Genomic DNA, 23948 nt, shown 5'->3' on the forward strand with positions numbered 1-23948 from the left:
GGTGATAGAACATGCCACTATTGTCATTGTAGACATAAATTGAATCTACACTGAAATACCCAGCAAAGAAACAATATATTGAATTCAACTTTATCAGGAGTTCCTCAGGGTTGTATCATTGGACCTCTCAATAGCAGCATGCATTGCTTCATCGATCAATAAAAATAAATTCCGATTTATACTGTAATAAATACGTACAAAGCCTTCGTTCATATTTGATTGGTGGTGATTTACCCAACTTGGAAGGTTATTTCACTGCCACAGTGTACTTAAATTAGGGGTTATTCAGTAATTATTCCTTTATCTAGCACGGGGCAAGAAAAAATGTCTTTTTTTTAAACCAAAAAAATGAAGTAGTACTCACCCAACTCCATGGGGTATAGCCAAGAGTTGATGTCCAAAATCAGATCCATTTTGAAAGATTCGCTCTCGCAATGTAGTCTGCTGACTGTAATAAAAATGAAAAAAATTATTACTTTTCCGCGCGAAGGAAAACACCTGAAAGTATGAATGAAAACTGAAAAAATAATATATTATACCTGAGATACAACTAATACATTGTTGAACACGATTCTCTATGAGAACATTTCAAATGGACTGAAGAGATATTTGTTTTTTTTTTAAATTTGTTTGAGGAGATCATTGTCGAATGAAAATAAACATTCGTTTAAAGTGTTAAAGACATTTGGTGCGGAATCTTACATTTGATTTATTAGAAGACAGATATTTAAATAAAAACAAAATTAAGATTATCGTAGAATTGACCACATTAATAAGGTAAGAGGTCGTTGCAAAATATAAACACCCATTGAAATTAATGAGATGATTGACATTAATTAGAATTGTTTGGTGTTGTCGGAGAACATACCGACAATAACAAATTCATAAACAAAATAGGACCCGAACTGATTTTAGGAGAAGTGTGTGTATATTATACTTCATCTTTACACTTCCCTCGAGTGTCCTGTCTTTGTATCAGGTTGCTTCAAAAGTTTTATTCATTTTGATGTCATGTATTTTGTAGCTCCATATCTCCATATCTATCTGTTTCACTATCACTGTCGTCTTTCAAATCAATAATTAATTTATTTCCGCCAATAATATGGAATTGTGCAATCTCCATATAGACTTTTTCAACTAAAATTACTTTTTTAATCCCTTTCTGCCAGCGTTCTTGTAAAAGACTTCATCTTTAATTAGCTCTATTACCTTCTTCAAAGTTTGGAAAATTATTTTAACGCCTAATGCTTAGTTTCGATTTTTCCCCAAACCAACTCGATGGGATTGAAAACACAAAAATAGGGGGAAGTCTCAGTATGGTGTGTCCATACTTTTCAGCAATAATCTCAAGGGCATACCATGTTTCAAATGTTTTTGTCTGTAAAACTTCAACTAGTTGGTTTTTGGTACAGTAATCTTCAGAATACAAATTGTTATCCATTACAAAACTTTGTATTTCATCTTTCCTAGAATTTTTATTCGGTACTTTGATGAGCTGTCGCGAATGATAGGAAGCAGTGTCAAAAACTATAACACTATTCGCATCCAAATTTGTGATCAATGTATTTTCAAATCATTCCTCGAAAATATTAGCTTCCATGTTTTTATGATAGTCAACATTGCACATAATTTCAAAGATTTCGGAACCCATCCTTTACTTACTCCGCAATGCACAATGATTAGTCGCGATCCTTTATTTGCAGGCATGTTAGGCGTACACATTATCGAACCATCGGTCCACCCTTTCGTAACTGTGTCGTGAGTGTCATACCAAGTTTCGTCCAAATAGAAAATTTGCCATTGTTCTTGTCTATACTTAGTTATTTGTTCTGAGTATTTGTTACGCAATTCCACTATTCTTCTGCTTTCCATAACTGCTTGACGTTTGTTTATTATTTTGAATCTAAATCCTAGTTTCTGCATCCAATTCTGAAGAGTTTTGTCACAGCAGCTCACATTATGGCCGGAAGTATTCAATTTTTTCAGGAGGCCTCAGCCCCCTGGAATTATTTTCTGTTCTCAAACTTGAGAAAATGGTTCAGTTATCCAAAGATTTTCCAAAGATGAAGAAGTGATGTCGGCAGTTAATGGCTATTTTGAGGAGCCAGACAGTTCTTATTATAAAAACGGTATCCAACTTTGTGAACGTCGCTGGAAAAAGTGTATACAGCTGCAAGGAGATTATGTTGAAAAATAAATACTTTTTTTTCCCAAAATATTTGCGTTTTTTTTGTTGGGCAAGGTACTTCTGGGATCACCCTCGTATACATTTAAATTTTTTGCCTAAAGCAATTTTGTTACGATCGGGCCCCGTAGCTTCCGTTTCTGGCAACGTCTGTCTACGGTGACGTCAGAACAAAGTTTCGACTGTCGCACCAGAACAGTTGATCGATTTTCTATTTTCGCGATTGACGCTCCAATGACGCAGAAAAACGAAAAAAATCCTGATGTGGGTTAACATTTCTCAAACACGCGAAGCTCGTGTTGGGCGAGAGGAGTAGAAGTATCCTTTATTTTTGCACGTTATGCAACTGGTTATGAATTCCTTGGTGGATGCGACTCAAGTATTTATTGCGGTTGGCTCCGATTCAAAAATCGATTTATGTTTCATCTGTACTTTTTTGTTGATTTTCTGCAGAACAAACTACTTTTATTTGTTATACATTGCTTTCATATAATCCAACAATGTTAAACTAATATTAAAGTTACAATTACCAGAACCAACAATGGGGAATGTTCCTCCTGACGAAAATCAAGTAGTTTTTATAAAAGAGCTCTAAAACAATGCATTTTGAACCTTTTTCTTTAAAAAATTATTTAAATACTTAAAAAAGAGGAATCAAATAATGCATTCAACATTTAAAGGGATTCGTTTCTATTTCACCATTTGGCAACATCGGTTACAGCTAATAAAGGACAATTAATCTGTTACCTGTATGAGACAAACAAAGATGACATATTTCAGAGGCGTGCTGTTCTGTTTACTTATGTTCCGAGTTCCGAGACATTCTGTGCCAAATATCATATTGTGCATCTAACCTATCTTCCTCTATATAAATAAATAACAAAACAACTGTTGTTCATGTGGCTTGTGGAGGTGATATTGAACTATAATTTATATTTTGCCTCAATTGTTGATTTAAAAAGATAATTTTCCTTTTTTAAAGTAGAATATCTAGGTACGTATATATTATTTCATATATGATATAAGCGCTGTTGCCAATGTGTGAAGCAGAAAAAAAACCCTTAAAAATTAAAACCCAACATTTGAAACACGTCAATTTGAATACTTTTTGAAGTGAATTTGAAAAACTCATGAATTGAACTCATTTGCTGTAATTACCCAAATTGAGGAACATTCCCATTAATTGCGTTTGAAACTAACAGTGATCAGATATTGAATAATATGCGTTTTTGTCAGATTGGAAAATGACGTCAAAATTGAAAAGTAAATATTTTTGAGAGAGATTAGTGTTTTGGGAAAAAAACTGTCTGTTTTTTCACATCTCATCAAAGAAAGGAAGTTAGTTTATGTTGAGTACATTTCTCAAGTTATTGAAAAGATAGTGTAATGATGAGAAAGACTCTCATCCATTTGAGTGCCTAGGAATTTAACAGAATAATGGGTACTTATGATGAACTGTTTGGATCCTTTGGTGTAGTAATTAATATTACTGAAGTTTTTTTCTCAACACCAAATCGTTATTTTTAACACCTCGACACGTGTTTCGATCACCAAGTGATCATCTTCAAAAAGGAAATAATTTAGGCAAACGTTCATTGATTCAGTTCGGTTGCTTTTGAAATTATTTCAACTTTACTGTAAAAATGGTTTATTCCATTCCTGAACGAGTTGAAATTGTTAAACTTTATTATCAACATAATAGTTGTGCTAGACTTACTGCTCGCCTCTTTAATAACAGTCATCCCGGGAAAAATGTGAATGATTCGTACGTTGCTAAGTTAGTCCAAAAGTTTGTCGATACCGGATCTGTCTGTAATGTGAAATACCAGCCACGGAAACCGATCAGAAATGAAACAGTGGAAGTCGCTGTTTTGGAACATGTTGAATTGGATCATACTCAAAGTACCCGTCAGCTTTCTGCAGCCTCAGGTGTCTCCCGTTCGTCCATAATACGGATATTAAAAATCTATAAATTTCATCCGCACAAAATGAAATTAGTACAGGAACTCAATGAAGATGATCTTGATAGAAGGCTGCAATTTTGTGAACAACTGAGTCAGCTACTAATTGATGATCCGCACATATCATTCAACACGTGCTTTTCCGATGAGAGTACATTTTTTTAATGGAGTTGTGAATAGGCATAATTGCCGTTAATGGGATGATAGTAACCCACACTTATTCCGAGAGGTCCATACCCAGTTCCCTCAAAAAATCAATGTCTGGTGTGGCATATTAGGTAGTCATATCGTAGGGCCTCTTTTTATTCCTGGGAATTTAACTGGTGAGGTCTACCCGAACATGCTTGAAGATACAATTGATCGTCTCATAACAGAAATAATTGAAAATGACCAAAATCATAATGATGATCGGCTTCATTTCCAGCAAGATGGAGCATCTCCTCACTATGTTGCTCCGGTAAGAGAGTTTTTAGATGACCGGTCTCCTGGACGGTGGATTGGAAGGCGAGGCCCCATCGAATGGCCTGCCAGGTCACCTGATTTATCGCCTTTAGACTTTTTCCATCGGGGACACTTGAAATATAAATGTTTTGATACGCAGCCCGAGTCCTTAGGAGATCTTCGCCAACGAATTACAGCAGAGTGCAGAAGTGTCCTGATATGCTACAGAATGTTAGGAATAGATTTGAACAAAATCTGTATTATTGTATGGAAGCAAATGGGTCACATTTTCAGCACTTGCAGAAGTAGGATTCTACTAAGTCAATTACACATTTCAAAGTACTGGGTTGTAGTTGTTTTTCTTCATAATACCTACAAGTTTGAGTGGAATACAACAAATTAGGTATCATTGGAAAGATAATTTTGTGCCCTTTCAAATGATATATCACTCGACCCCACTTTCCATTTAAAATTTTAGGGTTGTTACTCACCCTCGCTAGGGGGTTGAAGGCACAGGTAGAAAAATACATCTAAAATGTGTCCCCCTCAAAAGCAAAATTGACCTGTCCGAGCATTTTTGCGTTAAGTTACAAAAAAAGGAGAAAAGCAAGGTGCATACTTTTCGTTGGACCACTCTGTATAGATATCCCATACAGGTAAACCAACCTAAATTAATTTTACAATTTTGCCTTATCTATTATTTTACAATATATGTTCAACTGTTATAGCTGTGTATAAAACAATTTTCAGCTATATAAAAATTAATTTCACAATATTGCCTATTTAAATTTATTTTTGCAATGTGTCCTTATGTAACAATCAGTAAACCCAACAACATTACTTTAACAAATTATATAGTATGCTATTGTATAGCTTGTTAAAATAAGATAGCTAAAAAAAAAGATTATTTAGACAACTTAACAACAACAGGCAACTAGATGCCTATGAGAGTGTAGAAATAAGTAAACACAATAATATTATGATTAACGATGACGGACCTATACCAAAGAGCAACCATATAGCTTGTTAAAATAATTTTGTTGGTTTAACACTAGTGTTAAAATATTTTTAACACGCTACTTTGTAAACATCTTCTTTTGTGCTCTTGACAACCATTAAAAATGTCACTTTTAATGACAGTCGTACAAAATAGTATATTATATACCTAGGGTGGGAAGTGAGCTATTATTTACCGAGCATTTTTATATCCTCATCTTGCAATAAAAGAAAATATTGACATTTCAAAGTTTTTCAAGCTTTAGCTTTTTAAAACAAAAAAACAATAATTATAAACCTAAGAAATCAAAAGTATTTACAAAGGAAGAAATTGACAAATTTATAGTTGAAACTCCTGATGACGAATATTTATCAAAAAATGTATACTTTTTTTTATTAGATTGTGTTTAATTTTTAATGAAATGATATTTAGGCTGTTATGGTAATTGGTGTTGCCGCTGCTGCAGAACAGATGAAAATGCAATATGCTCCTAGACGATTTAGATGTTTGTGATGATGTTATCATAATAAATATTCCCAATTCAAAGAACAGAACATCAAGGAAGTTTATTGTTGTTGAGCTACAATGGGTTAATGTTATTAAAAAATATTTAGCCAATAGGCCAACTGACATTACAAAACTATTTATTTTATACCGTAAAGGTAAACAAATTAACAAAATATTGTGCGCAATAGTATTAGTAAAGTACCATATGTCGTGGCTAATTATCTCAAATTAGAAAATCCTGAGTCCTGGTCATTCTCTAAGACGTAGCTCGGTATCACTTCTCGCTGAAAACGGAGGAGACTTACTAAGCCTGAAAAGGCACGGTGGGTGGAAGTCGGCTGCAGTGGCTGAAGGATATATTGAGGAATCAATAGCTGATAAGAGAATCGCCGAATTAGTGCAAACATGTAATTTTACCCAATGAAGCCACAAATATAACTTCTGCAAGTCAAGATGATGTCTTAGAAAAGGTCCATGTTGAAGATAATTTAGTGGAAAAAGGTAATGAATGCGTTCAAAATACAAGGATTGTTTTTAACACAGAAGTGAATTTACCTGGTCCAAATGGTAATTAGCAGGAAATGCTGGAATACACATGATTTGTCACAATTGTACAATTAATTATAATTTCAAGTAATTTTCAAGCGTATTTCCAGTATTCAATTTCCTACTTCTAGTTGATAATTAAGTTAACAGAAGTTTCTGTGAATATCTTTAAAATTATAGAATTATTCTTATTATTTACCTAGTTGTTTTTTTATTATCATTTTTTACCAAGGGTGAGAAATATTAATTCTCGTTAGGGAAATGGAGTAAATAACAGCAATTTCTTAAGTTAGTAGTGAAAAAAAGTATATATAGCTTTTGTAATGATAACTTTCATTATTATCAACAAGTACTCGCCACGAAGTGGCATTAAACGCCACTTTTCACACTCGTTGAGAAAACAACAATTTCAGCAAAATTTCCCCCCACAATCCTCCAACACAGCGCCGCACGAACCACCGAAACTGGCACAAAATATCGCCTCGCATCCCCAACCCGGAATGACTCAGCTCCGATTTTCCGGTAACACTCACGAATTTTCCCATTTCCAGATGACTCGATACATTTCCCTGACCTAGGCTACGGCGCGAAACTAAACAGAAAAAAAAACACGTCGTAGGGCGTGCCGGGCGACCAATAAAAAACGGCCGTCGTTACCCCGCGACGACGCCAATATGGCGTCCCTACCAAGGAGACGGCGTTCGCCGTTCGACGACGTCGCCTACGCCGTTTAGTATGGATTGAAGCGAACGGGGGGGAAGTAGACCTTGAGAGGCGCCCTTTTGGGGTCCCTTCTCTCGGTTAAGCACGTATGCACCGTAATTGACAATACAAATAGCACTAATTTGAGAATTATGCTGCATGGAAGTAAAATGCATTTTCTCTCACTGACAATGAACCAGAATGATCCGAATCCATCAAAACATACATAACTCATGTCCTAAGAACTCCAGGGCCTGAGAACACACACAAAATTGGCTTTATTCAACAACATAATTTCCATCAAGAGCCAAACAATCATTCTAGCGCCTCTTTAACAGTTCAATGCCACATTTGTAGAACGATTTATCTTTTGCCTCAAACTGGGCCTCAGCTTCAGCAATAATCTCTTCTTTCGAGCGAAATTTCTTACCGGTGAGCACTTTTCTGAGGTCTGCGAACAGTCAGTAGTCGCTGGGAGCCAAATCTGGGGAATACGGTGGCTGTGGCGGTCGTTTCTTCGCAATTTCGGCCTTGAAACGATCCCATAACGCTGTATAATATTCTCTGTTGATGGTATTTCCCTTCTCAAGATAGTCGATTATATATCAATCAATCAATATATGCTTTATTGTCGGAAGATTAGTATCTTATTGACAAAGTCTTGTAAAAAAATCAAATGCATGATATAAATAAAAAAAAAATCAAACCGTGCAATTTAACAATCAAAACATTAAGAAAGCAGATGAGTTTAGGTGAGCATTGAAAAATGTAGTAGAAATGACAGGTCATCATTGTAGAATTCATGGATCGAAAAATAAGCTTTTTTGATATCTGTGTTATTTTTTAGAATGGTAGGAAGATGATTCCAAACTTAAAAAACTTTATATTGCTGAACAGAGGACTAAAATCCCTCTCCAACAAGGTGCCACACGACCCCCTTTGCTATTCAAAATTTTTGAGGGGGTGCTTATAATTCAGAAGGGGTGCTGGAGGGGGATAATATTTTCGTACTGTAAATTGTCAATTTAAGAATAAAAATCGACCTGTTTCAGGTTTTTTCACATAGTACATAATAACGCTGAAAATGAATTTATTCCATACATATGGACCGCACTGTATACTTTTAATACTTTCATAAATCAGAGAATTCTGAGTCAAGGCGAATTTTGGAATAGGCAAGTAAAGCATATGGTTCTATCTAGTGTTGTGACAATTTGTTCGGGAGTGTACTTGCTAGTTTTATTTGAATTTGAAGATAGAAAGTGTTTCATGAAAGACCCTATATTTATTCTAACCCTATTACGATATTTGATTCCCAATCAATCAATAGCATTTTGTAATAATCATTATTACTGTGCCAAAACTATTTTCCGGGTTTTTGACCGTGGTCTGCAGGCTTTTACGCCTGACGTTTCGTCTACTACTGCGGAAGACATTGTCAAAGGCAATGAGGTAATGGTCGAAGTGATCGCAGTTTTTTCTGCGTTGAATTGGAAGGAAAATTTCATAAATACAAGTTACTAATTGAACACATCAGTGGTTCCCGGATTCTCTGTTGATTTAGTTTCATTCTTAGGAATGTGGAAGGTAAGGAACCTCCAAAAATGAAAATGGCTTCATTCCCGGGCTTCTATCTTCACTCCCTAAACAGTTTTTCAAATTGAAAGTGAATTCAAATGCCGCCTTTACGGCTCGTTAAGAACACAATATATGCAAACATAGTTCCCTTATAGTAGACTCCTTTAGAAGTTTATCGCGAGTAATTACCAGCCTAGGAATAAAATATTCTAAATCTCGTCTAGCCATCTCTTTTTCAAACGATCCTTATCATAATTACATAGTAAAAACCCACCACATAGGCGGCGAATAACTCATTACTATCAATACCAATAAAGGCAAAGAAATAATTTCACTGAACTGCAGGGAAAGGCATTTTGATAGTCCAACCATTCTGACTTGGTTCCTCAGAAGCATAGAACGACAGAAAATGTCAAATGCCAAAGAAAAACGGTGTGATCTTCCCTTTTATGTTATTGGCATCGGTTACCGGGGCTACTTGGCCAATCTTCTCCAAACGTTTTTCTTATTCTCGACTGAAATTTTCCAGCCTCAAGTAGACTGGGCCATACTTTTGAAGAATAAATTGAAAGGGGTATATTTTTAAGACTGATTAATTTCTTAGAAAGAAATGTTTTGGCTTAATTCTTCTCCATCTTTATACAAAAAATTGTGGGAATTTTTAACTCTATACAAAGATTTTATATTATGCAATATTCCCACATTTTTTTGTTTGAAGAATGAGCAGTAGCAATCGAAAACCTTTCTTTCCCAAACTCTTGAAAAATTATACTATTAAAGAGTTATACCGTTGAAGAATTAATTCGACATGCAGTTCTCTCAATTGAGAGCATCATCATTTTGAATTCTGATTCAAAATCCCGACGACAAAGTAAATATACTTTGTTCCAATGTTTTTTCATAATGACACTATTGTTATGGTAATTGAAACATTGACATTTTCGTACATGCAATAATTCCATGAATTGATTTGAATCCGTTCCTAGAAAAATATTAATTATACAATTACAATTATTTTATGAACGAATTGCTCAGTACTGCTTTGTTAGAGCTTTAAGTGTATCATTATCGGAGGTATTATAAAAAAATGGAAAACCCCTGAATCAAAACATAGTGAACGCAAAAAACAAGACTTGAAGAGAATCTGAAATAGACCAGAAAAAAATGGATACAGAAAAAAGTACATAGTGAAAAAGCCACCACATAGGATTGCAATTATTAACAATAAAGGCAAGGAACGAAAAATTCACTGGACTACAGGAAAAAGTAGCATTTCAATATTCCAACCTTTCCTGAGGAGCATAGAAAAAAGTCATTGTGCACAAGACAGACGTCAAACCCCAAAAAAACTGTGCACTTTTCTTCTCTTTTATGTTTTTGGCCTTGGATACTGGGGCTACTTAGCCAACCTTGTCCAAATACATGTACCAAATAAAAACCATAGAACATAAAAAATTGTGAAGCCTTAAATTTTCATTTCACGTCAAATGAGGAGAAAATTCTGAATGTATAAACATAATATAATGTTGAAGTACCCCATAGGTCACAGAAACAGATAAAAAGGATACAACACAAAAATTCTCAAACAGAGCAAAAGTTATTTTTCAGCAATGATTCAACGGCTAATTTAAATAAGGAAATAGATATTTCGAAAAACAACTACTTTACTCATAGACGAGTAGTTGTAAAATATACAGGGTGTTTCCTAACTACGGTATCATTTTCCATTTTAGCAGTTTGCTTCAACTAACCAATTTGCTCGCAAAACCCCAACTTAAACATCAAGTACGCCTATGAAGGATTTCTTCTTACGGCTCCCGGCTGTTGAATCCTTGAACTCGTCTGCGTTGTACGAAAAAAAAAAAACGGCAAGTCGTTTCAATAACAATGCGTTTGCGTTGGTAATTATATAACAGACCCCCAAAGGAGCCTTTTTCAGATTTCAGCTCAACTAAACGAAGGTCAGCGATTTCGCGTCCAGTGGCGTTGCGAAGGGGGACGAAGGACTGCCCATGATTTATATATAACGTATATAATCGTAGATTTTTTGGTGTTTGCCACGGAAGACATGTAATGATAATTTAAATATACGTCAAACACATGGGCAACTTTTTATTAGGTGGATGCAATTTTAAAAAATCTTAACTTATGTTCAGTCTTCGATGATTAATGGATAGCACTATAACTACAGCCAAATTCTGAGTTTTCTCCGACTTCGATAAAAGGGTCACAGTTTTTAATGTATAGCCAAAACAAATAGAAATTATTGGAATATTGATGATTTTCTTACCGGCTATGACTCATACCTGCGCGGATTACGAATTTACGCTTCAAAATTCTTCTATTGGTTATTGGAAAAACACTGCATTGATTAGTACCAGTATAAGGTTGGAGATCGACCTGGCGCACGTCTATACGGATCTAAATCATACCCGTATATTGTACAGTCAAATCGTATTTGCGATTCAAGTTAGCATATTTACTTTTATTGTTAAATAGCTGTGTCCTCGGTTTGTTCGCAAATATCAAAAAAATCACAGTTAGCCAGTGTCATTCAAACTGAATACGATATAATACAACAAGAAATCAAAATAAACACAAGATATGTAGATATCTACTATTGAAAGGTAGATAATCAACACGTTTGGGACACAAAAATAAGGTGGATCTGGTAAAGTATTATAAATCCGCCTATAATAGTTGTGGCAAATCATAACGAAACCACCAAATATTAGCGTTTTGCATTTATAATGAGCATTAATTGCTTTTTACTATCAGGAAACAGAACGGTAGTTTCAAAGTAAGTTGGAGTAATTCACAAAGTTTCTACCTCAATGTCTGTGAAGTTGTGAAAAAATATTTGTAAATTCATATTCGGTAGTTGGTGCCAAAAAAATGAAAGAAGATGTAACTTTTCCATGAATTGATAGCTTGGTGTTTTCTTATGCTCAAATCGTAGCCACCATATTGAAAGGAACACCTCTCCGCCATATTGAAACAGAACAGTTCAATGTTGACGATTCGATCGATATGTTTTCAACAGCTTCGTCCTTGAAAATTTTCCACGGATTATTTCCACAGAAAATATAGAATAGATGGTTCTACTAAGCTACGGTCCGTTTCCAGATCATTCCCTTATTTGGCGTGGAAGGAACAATCGACTTTAGTAAGTATAATGACATGTTTTCATGTCGAATTAACGAGCCAAAAGGTCGGTATGTTATTGTTAGCGTTTGGACTTCGAAAACAATTGAAAACTCCGGCACGAGAGTAAAATAAACCCTATAAACTTCCACTGTGGCCACGATATACGAACTTGAGGAAGGTCCTGGTCGATTTCCTTCGGGAAAATTCCAAAGACGTAGAACAACAAGAAAATCCACGCAATCTAGACCCGCTTCCAACGTAACCCATCGCATTGAACGTCAACAAATCATTGCGTGCGTTGTTCTCAACATAATAAAAATCCATCATGCGATCTCAATCGACTCACCTTGTCAAGTTCACGGCTGCCATAACAACAACAATTGTCAGTCGTCGTCGATTGTTTCGCAGTGCCTCCTTTGATTCGCTTTCCAGAAAACAAAATATCACCGACACACAATGAAAAAAATGAGCACCGTACCTCGTTGTTTTTCAATATTGAAAAAAAAATGAGTCGACGTCGATTTCGGTCTGAACTTGACTTGCCGAAACAGAGATGAAATGAAATGATGTTCGATGACGACAAATTGCCGGCCGACTCGATGGGGAGGTGGTCGGGGGGGAGAAGGGGGACGGCGGCAATTCGAATGCGCAATTTCCCCACCGCACGTAGCGTGCTGGTGGAGATTCCTCCAACGAAAAAATCTATAGGAGCGTTGCCAAGTGGTAGGAAAATCTGCGGTCTCGGGAATAAATTGCAACGTTGATTTTTGCCAGGAATTCCGTTATGTTGACGATAATACAACGAAACTTTTTCCACGATTACCAATTTTCGTCGACTTGATAACAAGATTCTTCTACAAAAACTCCAACAAGTTGGTTTCCATCATTCAGCGCACTTTACATTGATTTCTACTCATTTCAACGCGATCAATTTGAATCACACAACGTCTGTGATTCTTTTCATTACAATCCTTCATCTGGAGTACCGCAGGGATTGTATCTGGGACCACTTCTATTCTTGTTATTGACTAATGACCTCAGTGATTGGGTAGATTGTAATAAGTTATGTTTTGCAGATGGTACGTTTCACAAATCACCGACCGAAAATTAAACGAGGACCAGGCAAAACCGACCTTCGTCGACTTCATCGAATCCCGAGGGCATAATCTTTATGCTGACGGATTTATTCGACTCGTGGTCTTACCGTTTTCGAGCAACAGTGGGATCAGCTAGAAAAACGGCCTTGAGAAATCATTCTCTTGGAAAATAACCCTCCCCCACGGAATTCAGAAATTACCTTTTCCCTTCTCCGAGACCTAGATCTAAATATGTCCTTAGGACAGGGTGATATGCGTTTACCAACGAATCCCTGGGCGAAACCTCATTGTAATCAGCTATCTTTGGTAATGCGAGGCTCTGCCAGAGGTGACCAACTCTTCCCTTGCTACTCGTGGGAACACACATGAATGAAACAACAAAAAGAAAAACCAATCCCGAGGCTGGACAGAAATGTCCACCCCAATCTACCGCTTGGAAGGAGGCTGAACATAGCAGATCACCTCCTGCGGCGAGCGCCTAGAGCTCCGCCTTGAATAAAGGCAAGGAACCCGCTGCCCCTGCAGAAAAGCTCCCTCACTTGTGAACCTCCACGGAGGGAACCCCAAGAAGGTTGAAGAAGCCGCCAAAACCTTCAGGGAGGCCACCGTGAGACACCTCAAGGTTGCCAAACCTTGGTATGTAGGTTCAAAAATATCTGTTGCAAACGAGTAGTGGAGTCAGAAAATATAAAAGAAAATCACAATTTTTCAAACACAAACGGCCTTTATAGAAGATTCACGTCAACACAGTATTGCTGAAAAGAAACTGCTTTGAATGGGCAAAAAGTTAATAAGAACATTTCTAATGTAAGGTTGAAACCTTGAAGCCGTGCTTAATAAGATTAACCTCCATTTCCACAAACATTATTTTATTTCTTCCATAATTCCTGTGTTATTTCAGTTATCAAAACATTGATTTGAACTTTCATGTAGAACATCAATGGTACCTACAAAATTGGTTATATAAAATTGTCAGTTACACACATCGGAAAAGTCTAGGGATATTTTTATAACATACTAAATATCATAAAAATAAATGCATGAGGTCGTTTAATTTCGATTAAATTGGTACACTCGACCACCCTGTAGATTTCTATGGGTTGAACAAAGCCTTCAAAAACGGTAACTAATCTTTTATCAAGTTTTTTACAAACTGTAGGTTTTTGGCTAAAATGAATAATTTGAAAGTGTCGAGTTTGTACATTCTATGCAGTTTTTGCTCAGCAATTAAACTGGAAATAGTGTGCTTTAACATGGAACGCCATCACTTACCATTGGCTGAGATGAATAGAGCTGTAGGGCTTCTTCAAGGTGGCATGCGACAAAATGATGTAGCTCTTCGTTTGGGGGTCTCCCAAAGTGTTATAAGTCGATTGTGGCGGCGTTTCCGTGAAACTGGCAGTCCAGCCGAACAACATCCAGGGCGAGGACGCGCTACAACTGCAGTTCAAGACCGATTTTTTGTCTTAACCGCAAGAAGACAACCGACAATCACAGCACCTGAGTTGGTTAACGTGTTGCAGCAGACTCACCAGGTAACCATTGGTCGTGATACTGTCAGAAATCGACTGCATGAAGCAGATCTCCACAACAGAAGGCCACTTAGATGTCCACCTTTGTCGAGAGGCAATCGCGGTAGAAGATTAGAGTGGTGTCAAGAACATCAAAACTGGGATGCAAATGATTGGGCCACAGTTTTGTTTACAGACGAATCCAGATTTGGATTTCATCCAGATTCTCGTCGAGTAAGACTTTGGAGACGACCTGGAAATAATGAACGTTTGAGACACGTCCAGGAAGTCCACACATACAGAGGTGGTACAGCAATGCTAAGGGGCGGAATCATGATCGGCGGCAGAACCGATCTCGTTTTTCCAAATCGCTCCCTCACAGCTAGACAGTACCTCGACACCATTCTTCTACCTATCGTCGTCCGTTTGCTGGTGCTGTTGGTGAAAACTTCCACCTAATGCACGATAATGCTCGTCCACATGTCGCGCGTCTAGTGACTGATTCGCTCACCAACGAAGGAGTTGATGTATTGCCATGGCCAGCACAATCACCGGACCTGAATCCCATCGAGCATGTGTGGGACATGCTTCAACGAAGAATTACTCCGCATATGGGGAACATTCACACAACGTTTCAATTGAGAGAGCTTTTAATCGCTGAATGGGCAAATGTACCTCAACAAGGCATTGACAATCTTATTTTGTCGATGCACGATAGATGTAGGGCCGTAATAAACCAGCGTGGAGGCCATACTTTGTACTGATTCCAATTTTTTTTGTGTTATGATTTTTTTTCGGGGTGCCAAAGAAGAACCATATTTTTTTTAGTTTTGCTTATATGCGCACTCAGTATTTTTGATCATTTAATAAATTTTGTTGTAAGTTACATTCGTTTAATAATCACCCGTCAACTTTTTTTCCCTAAAGCAATCTAAAAATATCCCTAGACTTTTCCGATGTGTGTATTTCTAGTGTATAAGCACATATAACACCAGAAAAAATTGCTCGAGAAATGCCGGAAAACTCCTTCCAGTGGATGTTTTCATTTGATAAAAGGTAAAACTGGACAGTTTTCATACATAACATGACCTTTTTCTACGGATGCTATACAATGTGCCACTTCTCTCATCGCTTTCATACGTTCAAAACGAAAAATTTCTCACACAGTGAGAAATATCCGCCATTACAGTGAGAAATCATTTCTCACTGTTATCTCACTGTGTTATAACTCAAGTCAGTCATTAATTATTACATGTCAGATTGATATGACACGTTCTCCATGTTGACAACGCTACGTCGATCATTCGCTTGCAATATCCAAGTAGCCCATTGTCGGCGTTTCCATAACAACAAAACCGAAGCACTGCATAATAATTTTTGCTGCCAACGAAAATAGATTTATTGTTGATTGTTATAGAATAAACAGTTCAGATTTATTAAATATTGAATATAATGGAATACGAAGATTCAGAGTTGGAAAATACACCTCCAGAAATTCTTCAGAAAGCAATAGATGTTTGCCATAATTTGCTACGAAGCACATCAAGAGAAAAATATGAAATCGCTTACAGAAACTTTATGGAATGGAAAATGAAAGCCAAAGTAAGTTCTTGTTCCGAAAATAGCTTGTTAGTTTATTTTGAAGAACGTTTTTTTTATTACGAAAATAGCAAATGTACGAAACAGCCTGTGGGGATAAATAAATTTGGCACCATGGCGAAAGAAATAGCGAAATTTTTGCAATTACCGAACCCTGAATTATATACTGGTTACTGTTTCCGAAGGTTATCTGCGACTCCAGCACCATTAGAACCTGGACCGCAGGAAAGCATGTTGAAACATAACGACTTACCAGGAATTAATTTACAAAATTGTTCAAATGTAACTGTTAATTACTATTTTAAATAAAATATAAAAATGAGTTGATGACATACAAGTATTATTATATATGTATTTTGATTTTCAGTACTTGAAAACAACGCAACCGTAATAATAATAATAATGTTTATTTATAAATATACAACAGCACAAGATAGTAACATGTAAACAAAGCAATACAAACAAACATGGGGAAACCCACTAAAACCGAAATTGTGCGTGGGAATTCTTTAGTTGCGCAATGCATAACTGATGTGCAGAATTGATTTTACATTTAAACAAGGCGATGACAAAAATTTAATATTAAACTAAGACTGAAGGACACAAATGAATGATTGTATATGAATGTATGTTATATATATATATTCATTTATTCATGAGTATATCATGAACAATATTTCTATTAGTATTATATACATACTTTTTGAATATGCTTTTTCATCAGGTTAATATCATTTATTTTAGGAATGTATGTTTGTACAGATCAGGTAAGTAATTAAAAATGTTTGCACTATGGTATTTGTAAGTGTTGCCCAATTGACTTTTTTGTTGCGTTTAGCTGTAAATTACCTTTTGTTATAGTGCGAGTATCATAATCATGACCGATTTGCCGAAGAGATGTGTTATTTTTGAAGATATACAATATTATATTATAGATATATAACTGTCGTACATCAAGTAGCTTTGAATCTCTAAAAATATAATTAGAGGGGTAGTTATTCTTTCTATTGTACACAATTTCAATTCTTTTTGTAATACCTCAGCTTTTTTCAGGTGTATGTCTAATATGCCACCCCAACTGAGTATGGCATATTGGAGCCAAGATTGTACCAATGCGTAGTATATTATTTTAGGGTGATTGATATCGAGAACGGATCTCAAGTCCTTGAATTTATACAATAAACATCTCAATGATTTAGTCATTTCTTTGGCATGTTCATTCCATCTGAGATGTGAACCAATTGTGACTCCCAGGTATTTAATATGGTCTGTTCTTAGAACTTCTATTTTTTTCCGTGGTTATTTATTATTAATCCATTATAGTTGGGTAGTTGATTTTCGTAACTTGCAAAGGGTAGAAATTTTGTTTTTTCAAAATTGATTGTGAGTGACTTATGATCAAACCAGTCTTTCAATACATTAATTTGGGTTTCAACTTTCATTTTCAATTTTTCCCAATTATCATCAGTATATATTATGGCCGTATCATCTGCAAAACTGTAAATGGAACATCTATCTTCATGGTAAGTAGGCTGTTGATATATAATGAAAATAATGTAGGTCCAATCACAGTACCCTGTGGCATACCATAAGTAATTTCTCTTTCAGAACTGAGAGTATTGTTTACTTTCACTATTTGCCTTCTGATATTCAAATAACTTCTGAAAAGTAGTTGTGTTTTGCCTCATATTCCTGATTTATTCAATACCTCCAACAACTGATCGTGGTCAACAGTGTCAAAAGCCGTAGAAAAAGTACAGTGTACAATGCGTGAGAAAATTACATATTTCTCACTCGCTTGATTTGCAACAAACTTCTGCGCTCGTGAGAAATATGTCGTTTTTCTCACTTGTACGATACACTATTCTCCGTGTTGAGCGACACTAGATTTTCCTGGTCTTCGAAATCGGACCGTGCGCCACGTGTTCTTTGAAACGAGTTTCAATGCCTCGCTCTGTCTGACCGATATATTTTCTGTCCTCGCAGCTTATGTCACGAATCCCCGACTGTGACAAAAAATATATCGGTCAGACTGAGCGAGCCATTCGAAATAGTTCCAAGGAACACGCATCCCATATTCGATTTTAAAAACCAGAAAAACCTGGTGACACCAGACTTTTTGATGCTTTCGAAGGTCTGAAAATACCAAAACCAATTTTAGAGTTGGGAATAAGTTTTCTGTATCTTCTAAAAACGCGCGTCGAGAAGAATATTGCATTTGCGGTGATTGTAAGAATTGTTTGTTTCAGGATATTTCTATTTGTCTGTTGATGACCGATTTCTGATTTCACAAAACAAATTATCAACAATTATAAGTAGAACAAGAGGTGTAGAGACAAAAGAAACCTAACCCGCTACCCTGACCCCTCCCCATCCTCCTCACCCAATCAAAATTCAACCCTCCGTAGCAAAATAGCCGCTCTGACGAAGCCGTCTCCCATTTCTAGGAACTCGTAGCTCTGGAGGCGGCAACGCGCCCTGATGGGGCGGGGTGAAGGCGGCGGCGGCGACCTAGACCCGGTGCCCTTGACCACCGTTTCCACAGCAGCCAGCTGGATCGATCGGCCGCCTGACTGGCAGTGGGTTAACCGAGAGGCGGACTGGCTGTTTTTAATGAAAAATCTAGAAGCACCTCCGAGGAGAGGTGTTCCAAGCTCTAATGAAATCAGAAATAGAATCGCAAACACAAAGGGTGGATTTTTTACAAGACCGCATCGAAAAGCAGGTGTAATCGAAGAAAATCATGAAATTTTGTAGAATAATGTCAAAGAGTGGATGTTGCTCACTGAAAGGTAATTTTTCCGGAAACTGGTTAATCAGCACAATTAAAAATACGAGTATAAACAAAATCCCCCCTTCTCAACTTCCCACTGCTGCTGTATTCAAAACCTTCCTAACACAATCTGTTTTTGTTTAACATCACTATTTCATCATTAAGTTATAGTCGAAGTAACCGATATAGTAATCTTAAAGGTGTCGGCGAAGTCAAAGGCAAAAAAACCAATACAAAGGAATTATGCCGCAACGAATTAGTCCACGCGGACTGAAGAATTGGCGGTTCGTATTAGATTATTTTTACTAACCGAGTTTTATGATTGGAGACCAACAGAATGTAGCGATGAGTACCGCCGTTGTGTCGTCAATGTTTAGTTCAGGAACTGGTCGCGATTTGAGTGTTTAAATTCGATATTGGTGCAGTTATAACTACTTAAAATTGTTATTTGTTTGAAATGTGGCATCCTTGGACAAGTACTAATAATAATAACGAGTGTGATAACGACGCAGACTTTTTCCTGTGTAGGGATTCCAATAGCGATGGTGAACAATGCGAAAAAGATATATCTCAGTGAATAAGATACTGAAAGTTACTTCTTTGCATGATCTACACATTCATGTATAGAGTTTCAAATTGATTACTTCCTTCCTTTCTTTGGAAGATTCTCTCATCCCTTTTTTTGTATCAGATGGAGTAGTAGAAAGCCAAAAACTTTCTTTCCCAAAAAATTAATCACTCCTAAAAATATAACCCCCTCAATTCATGAAATACAAAGTTTTTTAATGGATAACAATGTGTATTTTGAAGATAACTATACCAAAAACCAACTACTTGAAGTTTTACAGACAAAAATATTTGAAAAAGTGTATGTAGTAGTTAGTAGAGTAGTATATTAACAAAATTGGTTAGCTACGTAACTATTTTATTAAAGGGGAACTGCTTGAACTATACCTCCAAGTTATCTTTATCATCATCTTATGTATACCTTATCTCAATCTCTTTGTCTTTTATCTTTATATTTCATACTTGTGATGCACTGTTTGGAAAAGGAAGATCCTCTTGAAGTGATCACTTGGTGATCAAAACACGTGTCGAGGTGTTAAAAATAGTAAAAGTTTGGTGTTGGTATAAAGCTCTAGTAATATTTATCTTTCATCTTTATTAGATATATCTTATATCTCACCTTATCTTTTTTTTTATATTCATCCTCATATACTCTTTATCTCAATCCATCTTCAAGTTTTACACCCTTTTCTGAACATTTGTCATTTTATCACATACAAAATGTATTCAGCGTCACTGTCACTGAACTAATGTAAATATTGCTCGATCATAAGCATAATTTCATAATTCGTACTTATTTCAATAATGTTTCAAGGTTAATTTGATGATGAATTTCAATGTACCTCGTATGTACTAATTATTTTTTTATTATTTACTGAAATAGATAGATCACTCACAAGGAACACCACTTCTTCGATGCTCCTCCAGTGATAACGTTGTTAATTTATTCCTTTTTTTTACACGCTTTATTTTAGATTCACATGTATGTATGTTTGTTTGTAACTCTCCTTTTAATTTATGTGTTTATTTTATGGTATTTCATGATCACTTTAACCCAAAACCGGTCGTATAAATAAAATATACCATAGGTAATTAGACAAAAGTGTCTTTTTCATTTCATATAGGGATCTGTATTTGACAGAATTATTGACATTATTGCTTGATCTATTCGCGGGCAGATGGCGCTGTACGTAACTCCTTGATATATTGACATTATTGCTTGATCTATTCGCGGGCAGATGGCTATGTAAGTAACCTCCTTGATATAATTTGAACTCGCTTTACATGTCATTCTTCATTTAAAAAAGTATTTTTTTATTATTATTTATTTATTATTTGCGCGCCTGCTGCTGTCTTTGGGCTTGATAGATGATTTTCAGGCTCCCTCTCCGGAATCGGAAAATATCAATGGGCATTTTTCTAAACAATATACGGCTGTAACTCTAGTCTAAAAACTAAAAAACACGCTTTTAAAGAACATCGAACTAAAAAGTTGAAAATATTTTTTTTAAATAAGCTAAAAACAATAACGAACGAAAAATACTTAGTTTTTTAAACTATATTTATTATATTTAAGAATCATGTATAACTTTTATCTATATTTGGTGAATAAACATTATTATTATTGGAGAATCTAGGGCGACTTCTTCATCTTCTGAGGAGGCCAACTTGGTTAGTCGAGTTCTGGTGTTTGGGAAAAGCGCTCGTTTTGAATAATTAATTTATTTAATTATTTATTCAATTCGGGGTACAAACAGGTCGGAACCCACAACAATATCCTCCAAAGATTGCAGACATTCAATCAACAACGAAAAAAAAACACTATCCAAGAAACAAAGTGAGGTGGTAACTAATACTGATAGCTATATATAATTCACAATATCACAGTACTTCTCAAAAATATTTCCCAATATAATCATTATTTTAATAGGAAGCCACAGAAAATTATTAAACTATAAATACAATTTCAACAAATACTTTATAGTGATATTTCCACTAAAACATTTTAACAGAAATACTATACAATAGCATCTTCAGGGCGACTATAAAGACGTGAAATTGTAACTTTCAAATGAGACAGTTGGTAACACTAGCTAATTTATTTTTAAACGTGATAGCTGACAAATCAAGTGACAAGAGACGTGTGAAAATGCTCTCCAATCGTCAGTTTTGATACGTCAATTGTCAGTTTTGATGCGTCATTTGTCAGTTTTGTTAACTGTCAGCTTTGATGCGTCTTTGTCAGTTTTGTTAGCTGTCAGTTTTGATGCGTCATTTGTCAGTTTTGTTAGCTGTCACTTTTGATGCGTCATTTGTCATTTTTGTCAACTGTCAGTTTTGATGCGTCATTTGTCAGTTTTGTTAACTGTCAGTTTTGATGCGTCATTTGTTAGTTTTGTTGCGTAAACTGTCAGTTTTCTAAATGCAGGTTATATCTTGTTAATGATTATCGTGAAAATCAACTTATTCTTGAATAACAGTCGCTTAGTTTTCCCAAAAAAAACCTTTTGGCTTTCTACTCCTCCATCATTAAACAGAAGATGTGAGAAACGTACAAAAAAATGGAGAAAGGAGCTAACTAGAAATTTAAAAAGCTTTTTTTGCCAAAAATACTGATACCCCCATTTCAATTCACATTTCCTTACGTCTCCTTTGTTGAAATGATGAGAAATCCAAATCCTTAGATTAAAAGGTTACAATCAACCAAAGAAAACGAAATGCAACGCAGTCATAATCCGGGCCCCGCAGATATCAGATTCAAAAGTCCGTCCCTGCTCCCAAGAAATCGAAGGACCTAAAGAGAGACGCAACACTCCCCTTTCTCCAATAGAAACGGGCTTTCTCCTGCCAATGTTTTCCTCTCGCTCGCACCTTGCACATGCATTTTCCACGAAAGGTTAACAGCGAAGCGAAAAAATGATTTCAAAAATTAATAGGGGGGTTGTTTGAAGGCGATATAATTATTCCCGTCGCGAAACTCATCAATTCATGTACATACAAATAGGATATTTCAAAGAATTTAATACTTACAGCGCCATATGGGTGTCAGCCCAACTAATATAAAATGAGATGTGAGGACCGTGGGCAAAAAAATATATCGGTCAGACGGAGCTAACTATTGAAACCCGTTTCAAAGAACACACTGCACATTGCAATCAAATCAAATTCACAAATCCTCAACGCTTTTGCATTTCTCAATTATTCAAAATCGGACAGAACGTTGTCGACAGTAACATTTCACAGGCAACAAAAGTTTTTACTACCTTGAATAGCTTAAGATCATCAGCAAATAGAAGAGACCCGAGAAAAATGTCAACCGAAGTATCATTTATAAAATTTGAAAATGAAATTGGTGCACGATTTCTTCCCTGCGGAGCTTCACTACGGGCTACAGATTCAGATGATTTGTGACCTCTATATTCAACAATTAGTCGAGGCTGATCTTGGTAAGGTCTAAAAAATTATATCAATTCAATGCCAGATCCAATATGTCAATATATCAGAAGCTTTTGAAAAGTTTGTGTAGGTCACATGTACCTAATTATGGTAATGAAGAGCTATATTTGTTATTAATTGTACTCCTTGAGGAAAGAAAGCCATGTTTATCAGATGTTATTTTGTGTTGTGTTGTGCATGTAATTGGTAATGTCAGGCCTTTCGCTCGTTTTGAAAATAGGTCCATGTTGAGGCAAACCTAGTTAGTTCTAAGATGAATGTAACTACAGGGGAAGCGGAATCTTTTATTATGAAGCAAGAGGCATTGTCAAAACCCTGCGTTCGCTAGTCCTTCAACTATTTTTTTGATATTAAAACCTCATCTATATCAAGTTCTTTTACTGATATGTGTCTGTCATCAGGAATGTCTGAAGTACCTCTCTTCGAATTGATGGAATACCATGGAATAAGAGTTGATCCAATAGATTGACAGTAGAACTTATATGCCAATTTGGCTTGATTATGAATGAAGTTGTTTAAATTGCTGTTGCAATTCATAAGACTTTTTCAGATTCTGATTGATTTTACTACTATATTTTATCATATAAAATACTGGAAATTATTTCATAAATGATTTGGAATATTAGACATAACATAATGTAAAAACATATCACAAACCTCACTCCTGATTCAGTCTGACTGCTGTATTGATACTTAAAGCATATGAAATAATCGAAATTTCACTTACATGAGACACTGTCATCAATGGCAGGTTGAATCAAATAAGCGAATGAATATCATTACGTACTATCATTGAAGACATGAGCAGATTTAACTAAAATTGTCCCTCAATTATATTTCCACAGGCTCTTCAATTAGTAAACTTGTCGTTCCTGAGTCAT

General features: G+C 35.8%; 1 protein-coding gene across 1 annotated transcript in view; it reads right to left on the reverse strand.

Moving 5' to 3' along the window:
* The window catches only part of Rpb8 (DNA-directed RNA polymerases I, II, and III subunit Rpb8), a 78602-nt gene that overhangs the window by 54233 nt on the left and 421 nt on the right, over positions 1 to 23948 (reverse strand). Inside the window, exon 2 of the mRNA XM_023156217.2 lies at positions 365 to 448. Coding sequence (XP_023011985.1) covers positions 365 to 448 — 84 coding nt within the window. The remainder of the gene's footprint in view (positions 1 to 364; positions 449 to 23948) is intronic.

Source organism: Leptinotarsa decemlineata, unplaced genomic scaffold, assembly GCF_025532065.1.
Source record: "Leptinotarsa decemlineata unplaced genomic scaffold, Ldec_3_MD MMD2_tig00026282_RagTag_RagTag, whole genome shotgun sequence".
NCBI classification, from domain to species: Eukaryota; Metazoa; Arthropoda; class Insecta; order Coleoptera; family Chrysomelidae; genus Leptinotarsa; species Leptinotarsa decemlineata.